This window comes from Octodon degus, unplaced genomic scaffold, assembly GCF_000260255.1.
Source record: "Octodon degus isolate 3935 unplaced genomic scaffold, OctDeg1.0 scaffold00088, whole genome shotgun sequence".
Lineage (NCBI taxonomy): Eukaryota > Metazoa > Chordata > Mammalia > Rodentia > Octodontidae > Octodon > Octodon degus.
The window spans coordinates 6,937,585-6,961,125 of record NW_004524664.1 but is presented as its reverse complement, the minus strand read 5'-3'; the positions used below and the strand labels follow the sequence as shown (position 1 = coordinate 6,961,125).

At 40.7% G+C, this 23,541-nt stretch overlaps 1 protein-coding gene across 1 annotated transcript in view; it reads left to right on the top strand.

Annotated features, from left to right (window-relative positions):
* Unc5d (unc-5 netrin receptor D) overlaps positions 1–23,541 on the top strand; it is a 260,172-nt gene that overhangs the window by 46,183 nt on the left and 190,448 nt on the right. Inside the window, exon 3 of the mRNA XM_023722024.1 lies at positions 2,149–2,252. Coding sequence (XP_023577792.1) covers positions 2,149–2,252 — 104 coding nt within the window. The remainder of the gene's footprint in view (positions 1–2,148; positions 2,253–23,541) is intronic.

Sequence of the window (23,541 nt, the reverse complement as noted above, 5' to 3'; positions counted from 1 at the left end):
TTTTTTTTGGCAGAATCGGGGATTGAACTCAGGCCATTGTGCTTGCCGGGGAAGCACTTATTCCACTGAGCCATTTCCCCGGCTCCTCGAGAAGAATGTATTCTGATGTCCTATGGTGGAACATCCTTAGACATCTACCTAGTCCATTTGTTCAGTCAGCTTGCCTGGCTTGTGTCATTTCTGTTGGTATTGAGTTCTAATATCATTCTGATATCATCTAATAAGATGCCAGTCATTATGTCAGGTTTTTTTTTTTATCATTGTTACATCTGTTTTTTGACCTAAAATATGATCTTTTTTGGAGAAAGACATATGAACTGCTTAATAGTATGTGTGTTGTGCTATTGTTGAACTGCCACCAGGTAAATATCTGTTAAATCCAATTGATCCACAGTAATAGTTTAACTGTTTCATTTATAATTTTTAACTAGATGACCTGTTTACTTGAATGATAACTCTAATTCTTTTAGAATAAATTTCAGTATAGTTCTGATGAAATCAGATCCTACAGGACCAAAGTTTGTAGGACTGTGGAGGAGATTTGTCATTTAGTTATACGTGAAGCACGAGTGTTCCCGTTCTGAGGTTTACTCATTCACTTCTCTCACTGTTTTGTTACCAGCTATGTAAACACTGTCACTCTTGGAGTCAGGTGTTCTGGGTCCTACTGCCTGTGAGTGCAGGGTCTTGAATGGAAGGAACCTGCCTCTATAACTTGACAGCAGAGAAACAATAGAGAACCTGCCTACATTTCAAGTCTTCTGAGATCTTTTGCCTTAGCTCTACCTGGGAAGCCCTGAAATGTAGAGCATTGCTACTGATGGACAGAAGAGCTTGTTTCCTCTTGGAGAGAATACATTCAGAGGCAAATTCAGAGGAAAACAAACTGCATAGATCACTATGCTTGTTATTCATTGAGTGTTTTTGACTTGCTAAAAGCAAGTTTAATGTATTTATACAATTTATAAAGATGTAACTGTTTCTAGAGCTCTGCTCTTTACAGGGAACGTATTTCATGTTATTGTAAGCACTGAAGAAAATTAAATCAATAAATCCACAGCCTGTAATTTGAGATACTCAATTGGAAGAAAAATATATTGTCAGAGTGGAGGGGAAAAATCTTTTAAATTGAGGAAGGCTTGTAAACAACCTGTGTTGGCTCTACTATCCCATACACTCAGGTGACAATAAGAATTACCCTTCTGCAGGAAGGTTAGAGAAGTGTCCTTGTGACACCAGCCAAGAGCAAAGGCCAACTGCCTACCTTTTAAAATGAAGCATTTGCTACAGAGCAAAGCAGTTCAGCTGAACTCTTTCCCTGCCCAACTTGCTGAACTGTCCATGCGTGTGCTTTTCCTGGAGAAAGGTTCACTGATTGGCAATCAGGCTGGGTGTCCCAAAGCTCAGTGAATTTTTTTTCTCTCACTGACACTGATGTTTTGTGACCACAAGCAAGCCAATTAACCTCTCTACAAGTCACCTTTTCATGTATAGAAGGTTAACAGTGCAGCTTGTTTGGAAAGTGCCTCCAGCCCTCCATGAAGGGTACTACCAAAAGAGCCAGGACTGCTGTTGGAGAAGAGGGTGCTATAGCTTTTATTTATATGTTTGGTTGGGTAGGTTGTAGACTTTGTTGTAGATGATTGTTGTCTTTCTCCCTGGTTATAAATAAAAAGACTAATAGCTAATCTCACTCTATTACCATCTTCTCAAGCTGCCCAGAGGTGTAAGGCAATAGCAGAGGTTGTAGATTAATAATGCATTGTCTAGTTAATAAAAAAAATCATATTCATCTCAACTGCATAATAACTGTAGGTGACAATTCATTAGATTGTGTGTTTCATTAAATGCTAAACAGATAATCCTGGCAAGACTTATGAAATGATCAGGAGTTTGTTTTCCCCTGTTCCCTTAGCAATTTTCTTCATTCTTCACATCAATATAGAACATTAAGAACAGTTTTGTGGTGGTGTGCTTCAAATGTGTTTATGAATTATGAAAAATTGATTGTCTTAGTCTAGAACTCCTGAAAAAGTGGCTTGTTTGTCTGGACCTATTTGTGACATTAAACTCATTGTTTCATTTAGTCCAGATGTGAGTGCTACCAACCATAGAACACAGTGTCACAGATTTCAAACTTCTTTGCAGATTTACGGAAAAACTTTGAACAAGATCCACAAGGAAGAGAGGTTCCTATCGAGGGCATGATTGTGCTGCACTGCCGCCCACCGGAGGGAGTCCCTGCTGCAGAGGTAAGACAGACTGGGCCCTCAGCTGTGAGGACCCAGGCATGTGCATAAGAGGCAGGTCAGAGCACTGTGCAGCGGCATGGAGTGGCAGTGGGTCTGCCTGTAGTGTTGTTGCTGCTTAACATTCTTGCTGATTGCTAGAAATGATGAAATTATTGTAAAAGGGAAGTGAGAGAAAGAATTATGTGTCATCTAATTTCTTGACAAACTCCTGTGTGGCTTCCTGGGAAGCATTGTATCTGTGATCTGGTGCCTGGCGACTTCTCCTTCTACAAGTGCCATCACCTGAAGGCCCAGCCAGGCTTATGGTCTAGTCACTGGCTTGTGGGCTTGTTCAGCATCATCTGGCGATCTAGCATGAAGGTGTGTATAGGGAAAGCAGCACGTGTGCAGCACTGAGTGTCCCTGCTGGCCAAGTCATTCTTCATCCGTTATGGGACACCATCTGAGCATCTGTTATGGCATAAGCACTGGGCTGGTGTAGGATATAAAGTGTGACTAAAGCACAGGTCACTCATTGGCTGTCCTTCCTTCACAGTGAGGCTCCCGCCTCCAGGATCACCATGATGATTTCTGCTCCTGGCATGTCTCCTTGAACTTTCTTGTTCCACACTACTAAGACATGATTGTAATGAATCATGTAATGTGGTAGTAGCAAAGTCTTTCTAGATAATTTTAGTTACTCTCGTGGTTTAGAGTTTTTACAAGAGAAACCATACAATATAGGAAATATATTACAAGACTATTTTGTAGTTGCCCAAAGAATCATATACAAGAGTGTAGGAAATCTGTCCACACACTAAAGAGCAAAGAATCCTGGTGAGGATGTGAATCCCATGATGATGCCCTGCATGATTCTAGCTGAAGATGTAGGGCCCATCACAATGCCTTTCACAAGTTCAACTGGAGGTCTAGAGCTAACACCAAAGTCTCACGCAGGCCCAGTTTATGGGTTTGTGCTGCAAAAGTGCACAGGTCAGTGGTGGAAGCTAGAGAGTACATTCCAACAGGATGAAGGATCTGTGCTAGCAGCCACAGGGATATGAACTAGAGCTAGGGAGCAATACCAAGGTAACAATGTGAGCTCCCCCAAATGTACCACAGCCATCCTCAGAAGCAGGAGGTCCTGAGCTCCTCAAGCAACAGGGAAGCTGAGGTCCATCGGGAAAACCAAGAGGACAAGCTTTCCCAGGAGGCTGAACAGTGCATCGTCTTCCTCTCTGAAGCCAGGAAGTCATGCTCAAGATGAGGTCCAGAGCTCCCCCAAAATGAACTGTACCCATTTTCAGTGATAACAAGGTCCCTCACTCCTCCTCCGACAGGAACAACCAACTTCACCAGGAAAGCCAGCATGACAAAGTCCTCCAGCAGAATAGAGAAAGAGCCAGTAGCTTCCCACAGCTCCAACAGCATCTCCAAACAGCTTCTCCAACAGCCTCTGGATTGCTTCTCCAGTTCTGCCTCTTATGCTGCTGGCAGCAATATTCAGATGGGCCTCCCACACCCAGAACCAGGCTAGTTCAATTCAGCTGGTTATAACAAGTTGACCACCAGTGAGCTATCCACTACAGTTGCTTTAAAAGGTGTTGTCTACTGGTATTGTAGTTACAGTCAAAGGAAAGGCAAAAAATTGAGTAGAATGAATGGAATTAAAAAAATTATATAAATCTGTAGGCTTTGGCCTTAGTTTAGCAAAACATAGTCATGTTGGAAAGCTAGGAAACTGTCTTTGTAGCTACATTTATCCACTATGAAGCAAAGATATATTTTTTTAAGAAAAAGATAAAAAAAGAAGGGTCAGACAAATAGTTCAGTGGATTAAAGCACCTGCTTAGGCAGATTCAGGGTCCATGAGTTCCATCCCCTGGCCTGCCGTGCTGTCCCCATCTGAGATGGCAATTGAGACTGGGCATGGTGGTGCCTGCCTATAATCCCAAGCACTTGGGAGGCTATCACTATAAGTGAGGAGCACAGGAGGATCACTATAAGTCTGATATACGCAGGTCTGTACACCCTGTACACTCTGTCCTAAATACAAAAAAGGAAAGGAAAGGAAAAGGTTAAAAAAAGAGACTTTGTCTTATATTTTAGCTAAAACAGAGATGAAATATTGTAATTGAAAGGACAAAGGAGGAGCAAGGCAAATGCAGAAATATACACTTCCACCCTCAGAGAGAAATCATGCTGGGTGGACACTATTCAAAGCTCAAATGGTTCACAGAAATGAAGTAAACGGACTTGAAAATTAAAGTGAACACTCCATGCATGGTATAAAATGATTAGAAAAAGAAACGCTTATTTTTAGATTTTTAGTGTGAAACATAAAGATACTGATCTTGTTTGGCTGCCTCTTGCTCACGAGGAAGAGCGTGCCCTTGCTTCCAGAGCACGCGTTAGTACACGCAGAGGGGTGCCGATCTCCTCCAGTCTGGGGCACGCCAGCATGGGATTCGACCTGCTGCATCAGCAACTGCCTGCTGTCACTGCTGTCTCTCAGAATCTCAAAACGTCGGTGGTTTACGGACAACAGTGCTCAGCCTCTGTCATACGGGCCACATGAAATGGTCTCTTGTCCATGCATGTGACCCCTCATCAGGTCTGTGCCGGGACATGCAGGCCATGTTTGCAGCCACACAGAGCAGAAAATGATGACAATACTTGCTGTAAGCAGTCTGCTCATGGGAGCCCGACACACTCTGGAGGTCTAGGAGTGCATTTCTACAGCTCAGATACGTAGGTGGACCAACGTTTGTATTTTCAGCCGTGAAAACTGATGCTTGGATCAAATGACCTGTACCCTCCAGCACCCAGGATACAGGTTCATTTTCCTTTAGTACCTTACAAGGCCCAGCACAGTCTGCTTGCGTTGTGCTTCACTTCTGCTCCCTTATACCTGAGCCTGCAGCAGCAACACACCCTTTCTCATTCTTTCGGCTGCACCAGCACTTCTGCTACCTCAAGTCCTTTGCACATGCTGACTGCTACTGGAACTTTCTTCACTGGTTGCCCCATGCTTTGCCATTCACACTTCAGGACTTGCTCAAATATCACTTGTTCAAAATGTCACTTTCTGGGCTGGCAAGATAGCTCAGTGGATTAAGCTTCTATTTAGGGAAGTGCAAGGACTGGGGTTCAATCCCTAGCACCACATGCCCTATTGGCCCTGCCCTAGGGTGTGCTGAATCAGTGGCTGAGACTGGGTGTGGTGGTGAAGACCTGTAATTCTGACACTGGGAAGACTGAAAACAGGAGGATCTTTATGAGTCTGAGCTGTGTAGTGAGACTCTGTAGACCCTGTCCTGATACATGAATGAATGAATGAATGAATGAATGAGAGAAAGAAAGAAAGAAAGAAAGAAAGAAAGAAAGAAAGAAAGAAAGAAAGAAAGAAAGATGTCACTTTCCTATTCCACACCTTTTTTAATGTATTTAGTACAGGGTCTACAGAATCATACTACACAGATAGGACTTGTAGTGAGCCTCCTGTTTTCATCCTCCCAAGTACTGGGATTACAGGGGCACACCATCACACCCAGTCTCAAGCTCCACCTCACCATGCCCCAGGAATGGGGCCGGCACAGCAGGCAGAGGATTGAATCTGGGTCCCTGTGTCTGCCTAAGCAGGTGCTTTAATTTGCTGAGCTATCTGGTTGGCCCCACCTATAGTTATTTTTAAATTAATTTTATTGGTATATTTTATTTATACATAATAATCACATTCATTATAGGGAATTTGTAATGGTACATGATGCATCTTTCTTCTTTTCTCCCCTATTTTCCTCCCCTCCCTTGATCCTCACTTCCCCTTCTTATGTAGAAAAACTTTGTTTCCTTTTTTCCTCCTTTTTCCTACCTTTGTTTATGCCTTCCATATTTCTTCTCATTTGAACATTTTATTTCCTATTTCACACTCTCTAATATCTATTTTGGTCCTTATTTACATTTTTGGTTTCTCATACCAATGAAACTATGCAATATTTCAATAGGTATATCCAGTTATTTCATTGAAGAGTATGGTCTCAAGGTTCCTTTTACCTAGAAGTGTTTTAAGCTTATCCTTCTTTATGGCAGAGCAGTATTCCATTTTATGTAAACACACACATGCATGCATGCACACATGCATGCACACATGCATGCATACACACACGCACATGCACAGCTTGTTTATCCATTCCTTGGTTGATGGGCATTTGTGATATTTCTAAAATTCAGCTATTACAAACTGTGCTGCTATAAACATGTGTGTATATATCACTAAAGCATGATTATTTTAATTCTTTTTAAAACCTACCAAGAAGGGGAATAGCTGGGTCAAATGTATCTTTTTCTAGTTTTTTGAGGAATCTCCACCCTGATTTCCAAAGTGGTTGCACAAATCTGTATTCCTACCAACAGTGGAGAATGGTTTTATTTGTTCCATAGCATGTGCAGAATTTCTTATTGTTGATTTTTGGATGATAGCCATTCTTTATGGAGTGATGGAATCTCAGGATTGTTTTAGTTGACATCTCTCAGATAACTAGATGTGACACATGTTTTCATATATTTATTTTTTAATCTGTAATTCTTCATGTGAGAGCCATGTATTCATGTCAGGTGCTCATTTTTCGATTGGGTCTTCAAATTTGGGGGAGGCTGATATTTTTGTCTTCCTTATATATTCTAGGGATTAGTCTTTTGTCTGAGGAGGAGCTGCACTATTTTTTACCACTGTGTATATTGTTTGTTCACTTTTTGTTTCTTTCCTTGTACAAAATCTTTTTAATAAGATGAGATCCCAATTGTTTATTCTTTGTGATAGTTCCTCTGTGATTGGACTGTTGTTTTTAAAGTTTTTGCCTACAGTAATGTCTTCAAGAGCTCTACCTATTTCCTTTTCCAGAAGATTTACTGTTTATGTTTTAATATTTAGATCTTAGATCCATTTATGTTTTAATTTAGGGCATGGTGATAAGTATGGGTATAGTTTTAATCTTTGGCATGTGGAAGCTCTGTTTTTCTATGACATTTATTAGAGTCTAAATTTTTTTTCCCAGTAAACGTGTTTGGTTCCTTTGTGAAAGACAGGTTGGCTGAATGTTTTTGAAGTTGTTTCCTTGTCTTCTAATCTGTTCCATTGACCATGAGGTCTTTTATTTTTGTACCATACTATTTTTATAATAATAAATTTGTAGTAGTTCAAGTCAGAGACTGTGATGCCTGCATCTTGTGTTTTTGCCCAGAATTACCTGTGCTATTCTATGTTTCTTCTAGATCCAAAAGACTTTGGGTGTCATTTTCTCTAGTTCTGAGAGACATACTGTTGATATTTTGGTTGTAATTGAATTTAATCTATATAACAATTTTGGAAGTGTTACCATTTTTACTATGTTGATTCATCCTACCCAATCACAAAGATATCTTTCCATTTCATGATATCCACTTCAGTAACCTTTTTCAGAGTACTGTAGGTTTCAATGCAAAGATCTTGTCCTCCCTTTGTTAGATTGATTCTATGGAAGTCTTGCAACTATGGCTTCTTCTTTAAAAGGACAACACCTGGCCTCCTGAGCCATTTTGCTTGCTTTGTATTTTCTCTTATCACAAGAATGCTATACATTCATTGCTTATGGTTTTCACCCACACTAAAATTTAATAAGGGAATTTTTATTTATTCATCTCTGTACCTTGGGAATGTGAAATTGTGCTTTTCATAGCTATTATTGAAAAAATGAAAGATTACAAATATTTGGAAGGATGTGGAAGGAAGGAAACCATCATACACTGTTGGCAAGAATACAAATTAGTATAGTCATTATGGAAATCAGTAGAAAGATGTTTAAAAAATTAAAAAATAGAACCCCCATATGATCCAGTAGCCCCGCTAGACAGTATATAATGGAAGAAATAAAAGCACTACCCCAAAGCTGTAGCTGCATTCCCATATTTTCATAGCTGAAGTGAAAAACTAACTGAAGTGCCCACCAGTGAATGGCCAGATAGAGCAAGTGTAGTGGATACAAACAGAATAACAGTGTTCTTTTCAAACCAGAAGGAAATGTTTTCATCTGTGACTAGATGGATGAACCTCTAGTCAAGAACAGTATGCTAAATGAAATATGCCAAGCACAGAAAGACAGATGCCTCAGCAGCTCATGTATATGTGAAACTAAATAGGTAGAAACTAGAGAGTAGAAGATGCATTCCAAAGGTTTGGGGGAGGATCAAAGAATTGAAAGTTTCAGTTAATCATTTGGATTAAATGCAAGAAAACTACTGCAAAAAATGATTATAATTAATAACATATTCTTGAAAATTGCTAAAAGTAGATTGTAAGTGTTCTAACCACAAAATATTGCTTAATATATAAAGTAAGGAAAATTAGGTAAAATTAAATGTTACATAACATACCATAGTTAAAAATGTTTTGTACATACTACTAAAATATGTACTATTTTATTTACCAATTAAAAACAATGTAAATAGTGTTTCTCACACCAACGTTTCAATAAAATTTTACATATGATTGAAAGGCATATTTCTTTCTTTGTTGACAGGTTTTTAAAGTTATATGAGGTCTAATCCCAGATAAAACTAATGAAATGCATTAGGCTTTTGGGTTTTTGTTTTGTTTTGTTTTCTCATTAGTTGGTAGTATCAAATAAGGAGACCATTGAGGTCTGCTCTTTGAAAATAGAAATAAAGAAAGACAAAGAAAGAAGAAAGGATGTGCAGTGTGTTCGAGCAACAGACCAAAGCAAAAGTACACCTTGGTCAAGAAAGCATTGTTAAATGTATAAACATGTACATCTCCCCCATGATTGCATACAGGGAGAGACATACATACACAGACAAACACACATCAAATCATGTTTCTATATGATTCAGGGGACTGATTTTTATTCTTTTTTTTTTCCAGAACCAGGGGTTGAACTCAGACCCTTGAGCTTGCCAGGGAAGCGCTTATTCTACTGAGCCATCTCCCCAGCCATTTATTCTTAGCATAGATTTTGTTATAAAGAACAATGAAGTCTGCTTTGAGAATTGTGTGCATGTATATAACTTATTTTAATCACTTACACTCCCCTTACTTCCTCTTCCCTTTCTTCTTTCCTCTCCTATCTCCTTTCCTGTGGCCAAAAGTCTCCTTTTGTAATACATGAAAACAGACAAGAAAACAAATGTCATAGGACTGTCCTGCTGCAATGCTGTATATTTTTAGATATCTAAATTTCTGTGTAAAAACATGTAATTGTTTATTCCTATTCTTAAAATATTTTATTTTTTCATTCCTCATATTCCATAGGGACTTAAAGTTTAACATAGCAATATTTGATGGAAAATACCTGTTCCATGTTATATCTAAGATGTTTGATATTCAGACCGATAGTGAGGTTAAGCTCAACTGCCTACATTGTAGGGTAATAATAATATAATAATAATAATAGCCCTCCTTTTCTGGAGGGTTAACAATCTAAGTTTGCAGACCAAAAATTGGAGAAAAAGAAGGGCTACAAGGACAGCCAATATTTTGGCTCTAGCCTTTCAAGGTCAGTGAGGACTCAGGACATAGGAGAACCTGTACTGTAACACCCTCTAATTCAGTTGTGTCCCAAATTTTCTGATCAAGGAGATTATGAGGCCACAGAGGAAAGTGATCAGTGATGTAGAGTGTGCCTAAGGAGAGCCACATGAAGAGAAAACATTCTCTCAGGCTTTCACAGAGAGCAAATTGGTCAAGCAATGGCCATGACTCATCCACATGGCTGACACTGATGAAGGAAAAATTTTGAGGGGATTTGACTAACCATGTCAGATACAAAAGTTGCATCTCTTGTTATATAGGTCTTGCTTTATCTTGGTCTTAACCGTCCAACAGAAAAGTATAAAAATGAAGTATAAAAAGTAAAGGCATATTAATATGCTGAGCTGTTAAGAGGCTCAAGTCACCAACTTCTGACAATGCCAGTCCTATGGAAAACCCACACTATTATGGACTACTGGACTGTATTGGAATATTTTGCTAAATTCACATATCTACAATATTTAAATGACAGTCGAATGCCCATCTCTGATAAAACTAAACAAAAAAGGGGATAGAAATGAAGGACAATTTTGTATCTGTAAATTCAAAATAGTTAGGATAGATACACAGCTACTTTTTCTTAATTCAATGGATAGAAAAATTTGTACTAATAGTGTTTGTGGACAGGATATCATGTCTGCATCTTGTACTATGAATAACCACTATGAAGATAACAATATGCAATGTATTAATTATTGAAACTGTCCTACTAATCAGTTTTGAAACTGTCTCATTGCTATTTGTTTCTCAACAAAATTATTTTAAAAATGAAAAAAGAAAATTCTAAATTAGAAAAAAAGAATAAATTCACACACAAAAGGAAGTCTCCTTTCTACTTTTTAATTTTTCTTTGTGTAGGTTTCTCAAAAGAACTAACCATACAATATGTAACTTTCTGAGTCTGACTTATTTGGCTTAACATAATGATCTCCAGTTTGGTTTATTACAGGGATGTATGTGTTGTGAAGACACCATGGCACTGAGGGCTGGGTTGGTGGAAAGATAATTGTGGGGAGTGGGCTCCCTCCAGGAAATAAGCTATGTCCTTGTTAGTTCACTACATGCAATGGGTGGGCTTGTGTCAAAGCTCAGGTGCAGCTCCTTGCATATTCTTCCATCTATCCTGTCAACATTATTCTTCAAAGCAAGTGGGTTCTGCTCATTGGTTGTGTCCACTATCCTCCTCCATTAGCTTTAATGGTGTGCTTGCAACTACAAGGAAAAGGAGAACTGAAAAACTTTAATACTGTCACAATCCAATTATGGAGAACAAATGTTTGGGAGAGTTGAACAAAGAAGGCAAAAACACAATAGAAATATATCAGAAAAAGATGAATTTTATTTACCATTACCAACCTTCTGCAGCATTTCCAAACTGCATTTCCTGTATATGTTTCCTAGGGCTACTACAGCAAATTGCTACAAACTGAGAGCCTTTGTGTGACAGAAATTTGTTCTGTTACCTATCTGGAGGTTCCAAATTTGACATCAAAATCCTAGTTGTTGTTGCTTCTGAGGCCTCTAAATAATCTCATAATCTCAGATTCTGCTGTCATATTATTGCTGATGGAGACAGAGTAATGTCTGCATCATAGAATGATTGTTTTAATTATGTATTCAAAGAGAGATGGAAATGGTAGAACTAGGAGTTGCTGTTGTGGCATGATGGGAGGGACTCTGCTTTGGAGTCAGCACCCTGGACAGCACCTGGGCAAGGAACTCCAGTGCTTACCAGAGGTGGCTTACCAGCTACTTGACCCTTAGCTTTCTCTTCTGAAAAAGAGAATGATATTGCTTTGTAAGACTGCAGTGAGGTAAAGATGTAAAATACCAAAATATACAAAACATATAGCCTGTTTCTAATGCTAAATAAATAGTAAATATTCATATGGCTGTTTTTCTTCTCCAGTTTTTAAAGCATCATGAGCCTGTTGAATATCAGAGAAACAGGTAGGACCCTGTTCTAGTTGGGCAGGGAGATTAAAATTGAAAACTTAGTCTGGGGAGTAGTGCAGTGGTAGAGGGCTGGCCTCTAGCATGAATGAGGACCTGGGTTTCATCTGCAGTACTGAAAAATAAAAAAGATGTAAGGAATGGAAAATTCTTGTGACAGCTGACATTTTCAGCTCTAAGAGGGACAAGAAGTCTTTAAGTACCAAGCACAATTCAGGACAAAGACACCAAAAACTTTTTGCCTTCAGAAATTAAGTGGCTACTAATGACGCTCATTATAATCCGTGCTCCTTCACCTAACCATCATTCAAATATCTCATGAATGGGACTGCTGTTTCTAAAATACTTTTCAAAAGTTGTAGGGCTGGGGAATAGGCTTGGCTGTCTAAGCACATGCCTGAGAAGCACAAGGACCTGAGTTTGGTCTCCAGTACCAAATGCTGTGCAGGCTCCAGAACTTTATACTGACCACTGAAACCAGGTGTGATGGTACATACCTCCCCATACCACTGGGGAGGCTGGGCAGGAGCATCACTCTGAGTCCAAGCTGCACAGTGAGACCCTGTACCAAATAAATAAATAAATGGTTAATTTAAAAAACCCACAAAAGTTGTTACGTGAACATGAATTCCTTGCAAGGTTAGACATTCTTTGGATGAAATGGTACTTCCTGCATGAAGTAACAAAGTACTTAGCATGTGGATTGTTGGTAACTCCTGCTATTCTGAGGTGTGTGAGTTTATTATCATAATAGCTGAATTTGTTGAAACATACTTGTCATTGCCTTTACTTTTAACCTTAACCTTGGGGCACTTCTAACTGAAGATAGCAACTTTAATATTTGACGCTCTTTAGCTAAAACCAATTTGCTCTTCTCCAAACAATTCATTATCCCACACTGCACTTTTTTATACTCTCCAATTAAAGGGAAAATCTATCTTTCATAAAAGTTAGAAATTATGTCCAATGAAAATCCGACATTTTAATGGTTTTCCACAGATTAAAATTGTAGAGTTCTCAATAAACCCTGATTTACTGATGTTGGCTGTAAAATGGTCATTGCTGTTAATAAAGCCTGTAAATCTTAACAGGTTATATTTGCCTTGGACAATAAAACTTGCCATAAAGGCTTAGTGTCTAAGGCTAATTCTGCTCACATCAAGGTAAACAGCCTGCTCAAAATAATTCAGTGTCTTTGAGAATTAAGGCCCTAAAGCTAAGTAGTAGACAGATTCTAGCCTTGAGCCTCTGCATGCCAAGCTCTATCCTTGTTTTCATCTCACCAAGGAGTCAGAATGGTGCTGCAGTTGGAAAGCTCAAGGTCAAAGGCCTCAGTCAGTGTGGCAGGGCTGAGGAATAAGTGCCCTCCTTTCTACCTCACAGCAAACTCAGTTTGCCATATGCCTATTTCTGGGAACAGCATGAGAGAATATATTTTCTGTTAGATAAAAGTGTGCTAGCTTCAAGTGATAATCAGAAGTGGAACTATAGGATGACAGGGTGGGATGGGACAGTTGGCAGAAACAACTGTTCCTACTGCAGATGCCCATGCGGAGACTGGAGGTGTTAGGATGCCCCACTAACCTAAATACACTGAGACATTTACTGTTTGTTGGCTAATGTTTGGGGGAATTTCACTTCAAGTCTCAATTATCTACCAGAAAAGCCAAATGTCTACTCATTTTTTATGCTTAGTTCTCCCTATTCAGATGTTCTTGTGCAAGATGAAATGACGAATTGATGGGAGTGGGGCATGTGTATCCTAAAATTCTGCTCTGGCAAAGATGGTTGGGGAGGCATCTTAGGAGCTGGAGAGTTGGCATCTCTCAGGAGTATTGTGGTTGTGAACCATGACACAGTTTTGTACTACCTGGGCTTTGCCAGGTGCGATTTCTAGAGATTTGGACATTGTTTCTGGCTGCTTGTCAGCATGGCATGGCTACGTGAGTCTCCTGGACATTCTGAGTACTGTTAATTTTCTCTAATACAGTCTTTTTCTGCCTAAACCAACCAGAACATAATTTGTTTTTTCTGAGCAAAATATTCTATTTCAAGGCATGCACCATATATTAGGGACTACCTTTGAGAAGAATCTGACAGTAGCTTTTGAAACAAAGTAATCCATCATGAGCAAAGGGCTATTTTGAGGACATCAATCTCTCCTTACGCGGAGTGAGGATAGATTGAGAGCCCCAAAGACTCCTTTTGTATTTCCCTATTCCTGATGCACAAGTAAAAGAATCTGCTACTGTCTATGATAGCGACAGTGACGGTCTTAGAGCTTTCCGTGTTACCAAGCAGCCCACTGCAGCACGTGTGCCACGGGCTTGCTGCCACTGGTCTGTGACTCCCCCATTGTCTTAATGGCTCTTCCCAGAATGCTACCAGCAGGGCTCAAGTTCAAAGCCTTTTGCCCTCTTCCCTGTGATGGCATTCTTACTAGAATATTCACTTCTTTGTGGTATGCTCACCAGCATAAAATCTAGGCGAGAATCTAATGACCTTAGAATTTGTAATACAAGAATCACTAGACTCCTGTGTTTAACCTCAGTCAAACTGACTATGAAATGATTTTAAAAATAAGTTTCTTCATAATTCACTGCAGAATGTTAAATGAGGTGCCAAAATTATTAAGCAATGATCCTCAGGTATAAATAATTAATCTAATCTGGTACAGCCAAAGCAGAGAGAATGTCTAATAGTCCAGATAAACTTTGCTTTGAGGAAACTGACAATGAGGACCTTTGCAGAAAACTGCATTTGATGAGAATGTATAATATTGTAATGGAAACCTAATGGACTCTAAAGAAAAGGGAATGTTGAATTGGTTAAATACTGGTAATTAAGTGCCAGTAAATTACTTCTCTGAAAACATCCCTGCAAAAAATGTGCTATCATGAGAGAAATAGGAAAATGAGGTTAATATAAGTTATTTAAAAAGTGAGTGTCTGCAGCCCCCAAACCTCATAATTAATGCAAGTCTTAAGTAAATCTTATTAATGCACTGCCTTTTACCACATCCTGAGCTGGGGCGTTCTAGTTTCTACTGAGGAACAAAAGGACAGAAGACTTCTGAAGCTTGCTCATTTGTATTTATTTTTCTTTTCCTTCTTGCTCTGGTTTTCTGGAGGGCCAGACACATAGAAGTTAGAATTAAAATTTCCAAAGGCAGAGGGAGGAACTAACGGTGGCATAACAAAGCTTTGCCTCAGCGCTTATCTTTGTCTCCTCTTTCCTTTTGCTCCTTGTGCAGTCCAGTGGGCTCCACCCAGTCAGCCTTCTTTCCTTTCACCCCTCTGAAGATGTGACTTCGGGTGCTGTCTCTGCGTTTCTCACCTCTCCTTGCCTGCAGTGCCTGTGCCCTTCTGCACCTCTGGCTTACACAGTTGTAAACAAGCCCCTCTAAGTCACCTGGACTCTGAGTTCCTCCCTGCGCATTCCAGAGGACATCCACCTTTGTTCTTCTTAGAAACACCTAAGTTATACAAGTGTAGACTGCCTGAGAGAGACTGCGGTGTCTTCTTCCCTCTGAGGGCTTTTATAGAATGCTGGTTTAGATACTTTTTATGATTTGTGTATTTAATTTTTCATGCTTCTGTATTATGGTTCTGTAAGGTAATTCTCTTCAGGATAAAAAATGCAAATTATCCCTTTCATTCTCCCTCACTTTTCTCCCCTAAGTAGACAATACAAATGTCACTGGAAACACATCATACATGCAGGATGCATGTGTGGCTGAGGGCTTGAACATTTACACAACCACTGGGTGGAGCACATAGCAGTAAACTTTTAAATTTGGATACTACTTGGTAATTTGTAAAATTTTTCACTTATGTTGACTTACTTGATCCTGAGTCCCCATTTGTAGCTCAGTATGTACAGCAATATGATGGCTTATAGAATTATGTATTTCATTCATGCATCCTAAATGTCACTCATCCAAAATGCTTGATATCAGAAGTGCCTTAGATTTTGTATTTCTTTTTCTATTCTGGGATATTTAATGAGATATTTTAGGGATGAAACAAATCTGAATATAAAATTTGTTTCATATTTACCTCACTCACTATAGCCTGAAGATAACTTTGTATAGTGTGTATAATTTGCCCTTGAATTTCCTTCTTCGTGGTGTCATGGTGGTGTTCAAAAGGATTTGAATTTTGGTGCCATTTAGATTTCAGATTTTCAGATTAGGGATGCTTTACCCTGTCTGTTCTGTATGAAAAACTATTGTCTAGCTGACATCTACTGCATGGACATGTTCTGCATATCAGCCACTGTTCCTTGCATCCTTCAAACTGATCTCTGAGGTAGGGAGATGCCAGTTTTATAAATGGGGACACTGCTGTGTAGAAGGATTAAGCAGCTTACTCAGAGATGCATGCATTTAGAGACTGAGGCAGTATTTATTCAGGCAGCCTCACTTTGGGGCCCTTTCTCTTAAACTCTACCTGACAAAGCTACTTTCTGTGTCAGATCTTGCATTCTCAGTACCCGCAGGTCCAGTAGCATGCCCATCCTGATATTGCTACGCACTTTATTTTGTAGGTGCAGAGATAAGCTTATGGCATGCAGATGTCCCTTATTATCTGAGGGGCATAAATTCCAAGATACCCAGCGGGTGCTTGAATGACAAGGAGCACCACCAAATCTTATGTATACAATACCTTCTTTTACATATATATATATATATATATATATATATATATATATCTACAATAGTTTGATTCATAAATTAGGTACAGTAAGATATTAGCAACCATAAATAATAAAACTGAACAATTATAACAACATAGTGTTGCAAGTTATGCACATGTATTCTGTGTTTCTTAGAATGTCTTATTTTACCCTAGATCTTGGCAACCTCAGCATATGCTTTTGTATTTCTTAATCAAGAGGTGGGTTTTTTTTTTTTTAACTTTTACTGTTAAAGGAAGTACTTTTTTACTTCTCTTTGGCATGTCAAATTTTCCAATATCATTGTTTTTGTACTTTAGGGCCACTGTTGAGTAAAATAACTGTCACTGGAACACAAGCAGTGTGTTAGCTTGCCAGTTGGTCAGACACCTCCGATGCCTGCTAAGTGACAAGTGGGTGGATGGCATACACAACATGGACACAGTGGACCTAGAGATAAGGCAGATGGAATGAGTTTGCTGATTCAGAAAGCTTCAGTCTAAACCATGAGAATTATTTCTTGAAATCTCCATTTAATAGCTTCGAAGCACAGCTGAGCATAAGCGAATGTCACAGAAGGTAGCTGTGGGTCGGGGGCATGACCCTCAATGGGCAAGAGTGAGCACAAGCATGGCCAGCCCTACTGCCGCTTCTCTCTTTTGCTGGACTGGGAGAGTTGCTCAGTGGTGGAGCACATGCCTGCTGTGCGCAGGGTCCTGAGATTGATCCCGAGGCCCCCACAAACTGCCTCTACTTTTTCACTCATGGCTGAGTCCATGTCTGAGCCTTATTGCTGTTCAGTAAGAACCAACCACTGTACTTTGATGGCACTGGAATGTGCACTGCCTTCAGATTCTACAGACCATCTGGCAGGGCCATTTAGTGCCAGAGATGACACTGAGCTGATTTTGATGGGATGGAGAGACATTATTGCTAGTCTTTTTTTATCCCCGCTTCCAATTATTTTTCTCATAGAAAAGTTGTTTCTATTATAGTAACATGATAAAACAGATAACTTGCATTTTGTGCTTAAGATTCTAAAATTAGAAGAAATAAACAGGTCAAGAGGACATTTGGTTTGGAAGAAAACTCAGAATTCCAGCAAGTGATCAATCAGTAGTGCGATAGAAAAATCTTTTTCAAAAAAAAAACCAAAACACTCATAAGGAAAAATGCAAGATTTCCAAATTAACATAATGAAGGCACAAAGCTATTTCTCTGTCCTATGACTTCTTACAGTTTAGCAGCAATAAACAGTCTTTATATCTTGAATTATGCAGAAGTAAAGGCAGCCTTGGAGGCCTCTGCATACAAAGCTGCAGATCTGTAACTCAGCAGTAATGTTCCGTGGGCATGAATCAAGAACTCCATCCCAGTCCTGCTGAGCCAGCATGGATCTTAACATTTCTAGGAAGCATACTGCACGCCATCCTGATTCACTTAGCAAATGTAGCCTCCTTTGTTTTTCAGGCAGAGCATATTAAAATGGAAATAAACAACAGTCACAACCACTCCTGAGACAGCCTCTGTTATTCCCTTGCCACAATCTCCAAATCCTGATCACTCTCTGTGGTCTATTTGGGAAAGAATGACACTTTCTAGTCATGCCTTTGTTCTTAGTTAATTGTAGGTGACTGTGAGTTGCAGTAGCCCCAAAGATAGTTTTTCCCCAAACTGCTGTTAACATAGAAACTATGGCCATTTCTCCTTCCTGGGTAGTTTAGAGGCCTGCAGAATAACTGCCTGCCTACAGGTATAATTGAGATGCACCCAGCTGGTCTTAGTGGAATGTAGCTGCTGTTCCAGAATCTGTGCCTGGTGGAGGAATCTGAGATTGCCTTTTGCATTGCACTACAAATTTCTCAAGCTTTGCATCCTGGAAGATCTTAAGAAGCTGATATGATCTTCCTTTGGAGCCACCATAGATTTTCACAGTGAGTGCACAGACTGAGAATGACTTATGGAAAGTACCCGGGCTTTGGTTGGGGTACATTTCAGTGGCTTCCACTCCACAGATAACGGAAGTGCCACCCTATCTTACCAGCCACCACTCACTACGCACATAACTCGGATTCACATGTTTATATTAGTTAAGCTTCCAAGAAAAACATCCAGAATTCAGAGCTGAACAGCTGATAATCCCCTGCTGTGGTGAATTTTGATTTAAATATAACCGAGTCTCTCTTGGCTCTGGCTTAACTGAATTGGAACTGTTCTTTTAATTGTTGATTCAGTATTGGCTTACAGTTCTGCCTGTCAGTCCTCCCAACAGATTCTTTCCATAGATGTATTTACTAATCATGTGTAATATCCCCAACCCTCTGCAGGCTGCCAGCATGGGGCATTGTTAGTTACAGGTGACAGCTTAAACCTTGATTTCTTTGTGCAGGAAGGGCCAGATCGAGGGTGTGTGTGCTGGCATAACAGGTTAATCTGGAGATCACCTTTAAGGCAGCTCTGCTATGCCACTGCAGAGAAACAAAAGGACAGATCTGTGTCCTGCCACCCAAATCTAATAGGAAAGGCTGCTCTGGTGCATCAGTCATAGCGAGCTCTGCATGGTTAATGTCATCTTTCTTTCAACATTGTCAATTCTGTGCTGCTTGCAATAGTTACAGTATCTGGGTATATTTAGGAGTAGAGTGAAGCATGGGAATGGATATTTTGGGGGTGGGAAATTGTGTCTCCTGAGAACTCAAAATCTCCCTGTTTTTCCCAGAGGTACTGCAACTTGAAACAGCTCCTCATGCATGCTAGGGTCCTACTTCTCTTGCCTTTCCAAAGCCAATTCTCGGTATGGCCTGATATTGATTATCATTACCCAGTACATGGCATGAAGTTGATAAGAGAGATGGAAGCAGGGGTGTAGTTGGTTTCAAGCTCATGCACCTTCCCTGGGTTATGTACCCCCTGCCCAGTGCCATCAGTACAGGGTCAGCCTGGTGTACCCAGTATCAGAGCATGGCTAAGAGGCAACCTATGCCTAGCCTTTACCTGGGCTACTACAGCTTTAATGTCCTATGGTTATAGATTTCAATTTATTTATTAAATGGTTTTGCCTCAAAGTATATGGCCATAAATGAAACAAGGGCTCTCTTTCTGACAAGTTCAAGCATCCAGTCCATAAAATAAATATGTAAATATGGATCAACTAGGGAGTGGGTTACTTCTAATAATAACAATAAATAGAGGGGCCAGGGAGATGGCTCAGTAGAATAAGTGCTTCCCTGGCAAGCGCAAGGGCCTGAGTTCAATCCCTGGTTCTGAAACAAACAAACAAACAAAAAACCCACAATAAATAGAATAGATGTGATTGTTTCCTTGGGCCATGGTGATCACTGAGACTCTAGAACAGTGGTGGCCAACCTAGGGCACCGTACCAGAGCTGGCTGTTGGCTATCACTGAAAGCACTACAAGTGTCACCATCCCTGCCCTGGAGGGTACCATCCCCTCCAGGCTCCTGAAGGGTGAGTAGAGGTGACCCTCTAGGGAAAGGGCTAGCATAGTCAAGCAGGCAGGTGTAAAGCAGCATGGATGGGCAGGGAGTACTGTCCATCTTGCTATTCTTGTCCTGGGAGAAGCTAAGGAACAAGTGGAAGAATTACTGCAGTCAAGATTCTGGGGCAGGGAGGGAAGTTTGTTATGGCTGAAAGCTCTAGGGAGGAGAGAAAGACAGGATCAGAGTCTTGTTTTCCTCCATGATAAACTTGGATTTTGATCCCAAAGGGTGGGGGGCAGAATGATTTGTATCAGAGAAGTGACAGCTACCCTTGTTCATCTCTTCATTTTTATTTTATTTATTTATTTATTTATTTATTTTATTTTGAAACAAATAGCAATGAGAGTTTCAAAACAGGTTAGTAGGACAGTTACAATAATTAATACATTGCATATTGATCTCTTTGTAGAGTTATTCATAGTACAAGATGCAGACATGATATCCTGTTCACACATTATTAGTGCAAGTTTTTCTTCTCATTGAATTAAGAGAAAGTAGCTGTGAATCTATCCTTCTTTGCATGTATAGATATAGATAGATAGATAGATAGATAGATAGATAGATATTGCTACAAAATGGTCCTTCATTTATATCCCCCTTTTTTGTTTAGTTTTGTCAGAGATGGGTATTTCATTGTCCTTTAGGTATTGTAGGTGTGTGAATTCAGCAAAATAATCCAATATAGTCCTGTCTTCATTTTTAATTATTATACTTTTATATCAAGGACCAAGTAATTAAATTGCAAATATGAAGCTGGTAAGAAGTTTGAAATTGATGAGTAGGTCTCTATATTATTGGTGAGATAGATTTAAAAACATAAAGAAGCTTTTTAAAAAAATGTTTTTTGCCATGCTGACTGAGGATTGAAACCAGGGCCTTGGACATCCTGAGCAGTGACCACCCCTGAGATGCATCCCAAAACTTTTGAAAATTTCATTTTGTAAAAGATATCACTAAGTTGCCCAAGTTGGTCTTGAACATGATATTCTCCTGCCTCAGTTGTTTGAGTAGGTATTATTATGGTTTAGATCTGGGGTATGTCCCACAGCCTCATCTGTTAGAGGTGGGACTCTTGGAAGGTGATTGGGTCACAGCAGTGCTGCAAGAGCTGGTTCCAAGGCTCCGTCTCCCTCCTCACCCCGTCCTCCGTCTGCCTTCAGCCCTGCCTAAGTCCCATAGCTTTCCCCTGCCAGGCCCTTCCATTATGCTGCTTCTGCCCGGGAGCTAACTAACCAGCAGCTGCAGCCCTTAAGCCAAGATGAGCCTCTCTGCCCTCAGTGTGTGGGTATCAGGTAGCGTGAAGATGACTAAGATACTGGAAGAAAACAACCTCTTTGTAAATAATTCAAACTTGCATAAAAGACCCAAGAATGAAGATAAAAGTAAATGCAGCCGGAGCCTTCTTCCAGTGTCCTCTCTTCGGTAATGCCACACCAAATGCACTGCCCACCATTCCGGCCTCCTAAGCCCTTGCCATGTCTGCTGTGCTGGCCACATGGAGCAGACAAGAGGCAGTGTAGCACTCAGGTGCTTTGTGCTGCTGATCTAAGGCAGTGCGGTTGGCCCTAGGGTTGCTGCTGTTCCTCTGGGCACGAATGTCTGGACTCTGCTCCATCCACTCACTGCTTTGCAGATGAGTGTTCTCCTCTTCCCTGCTTACAGAAGTAGCAGATGACACAGGGAATCAAAGATCTTCATGTCACTCGGTAGCCCTGCATCAACCTTTCACCTCTGCATTGAGTGTGAGCTCCCAGGACTACTGGGCAAAGCTTTTGAAAGTTCCTCCTCTCCTTTGTACTTGCCCCGTGTTCTGCTTGAAATAAGTGGAGATCCTCCCATCAGCTAGTGGTTTTGATCACATTACAGGCAGTGCAGGAACTCCAGCTCCTCGGGCTGTGCCATGCTGTTAGCTCCTTTTACTGCAGTCCACATTCAGAGCAGAGGAGGACAGTGACATGTTGTCATTAGACTTTCCATGCAGCCAGAGCCTTTCATGTAGACAATGCAAGTACCTCTCACAAATTCTTTCATCCTGCAGCCATAGGAGGAGCTTTTGTGTTTTCTGGGGTCACTTCTGTGACCCATCATGTGACTTTTTCTGTGCCCATCAGACACTTACTACATGGTTGTAGTTACCCTTTGCGTTCATTCTTCTTTTTGCACATTTGCTCCTTTGGGATGACTCAGTCAATCTCTCCCCTGCTGGCTTACCTTCTCGCCTGTGTTTAAAGCACCTGGGCCATTGTTCTTAGGATACCATTGGAGAGCGGGCACTGGTTCTTCTATACTCCTGCCTGCTCTTGCTTTTTTCACTGGGTCTTTGTTTCTCAGTTTCTGAGTTCCTGCTGACTTCCTACAGCTGTGGATTCCCGAGACAATTAAAGACAGCTTTGTGAAAGAAGGTCCCTTTCCCTGTCTCCCATGGGTCAGCCGGTGTGTAACACCAGCTCAGGCTTGAGCATAAGAGAGAGCCAGGCTTCCCCATCTCCACTCTGTTGATCCTTGCGTTGCGGGGAGATACTCCTGGGATATCCTGCTCCACATAACCCATTCACTGGCATCTTTGGTCTCTATAAGGCACACACCATTAATCCCTCAGTCCCTGTCCTCCTTCACTATGATGACCAGATACATACACGGGCACTGCAGATACCCCGGGCTGACGCCGACTCTGCTCTGAGGGAGCTTAGAGCTGCATTAAGGTGCCATAGACTATGCCGAATACAGAGACTGCCACACAACAGGTACTCCATGCTTTTTGTGGAATTGTGTTCATCACAACCTGACAGTTGTTTGCATATGCCACTGGCCTGTGTGCCCATAAAAAGCAGTATACATCGTCCATAACCGTCTCTGTACAGGTGGCCCTTAGCAGGATACATGGCTTATAAGAAACTTTTAGAATATTTACATCAGGGAATGTTTAAATTGAAAGACCTGGCAAAAAGCTGAGATGAAAATGATTATATTAGGTTTGCTGATTAATCAAGGATTTACACGTATTCCACCAGCATGTGCTACAGTGGGAAGGATGGCGTGGAATAATATATGACATGGATAAAGAAATCACCAGGAATCATTATGTCAGGAAGGTGGAAGTTCTACTCTGCAAGCCTGGTCAGTGGCTCTGCTCTGCATCCCCACTCCCCAGGGAGTGCAGTTCACTTTACAGTGTTTAAAAGCCTGATTGTACAGCTGTGGGCTGTGTCCTTACTAAACTGATTGGTCAAAGTAATCTTGAAGCATGTAGGTGCAATAAATGTGAGTCAAGTCAGGCAGAGGGTGAGCTCAGAGAAGCGAGCCTGGTGAATCCCATCAGTGCCCCTAAAAGGAGGCCGTGGGAGTGAGCTGTTCTCAGAGCAGCCCCCTGGCCACCCACCAAGGAAGTTCCACGAGCCACAAGAGACAGCCTTCCTCAGTGGCTTCACCTAGCGAGACAGCAGAGGAAATAGAGCATGGCGAAGACAGGAGGCTTGCCTCTCTGATCTCTCCCCACCCTCATAACAGGGAGATAACATCCCTTAAATGGAGGTATCATTTTACCTACTTAAAAGGCAGTACTACACAGGACAGTTGTGTACAGGCCCTGTAAAATACT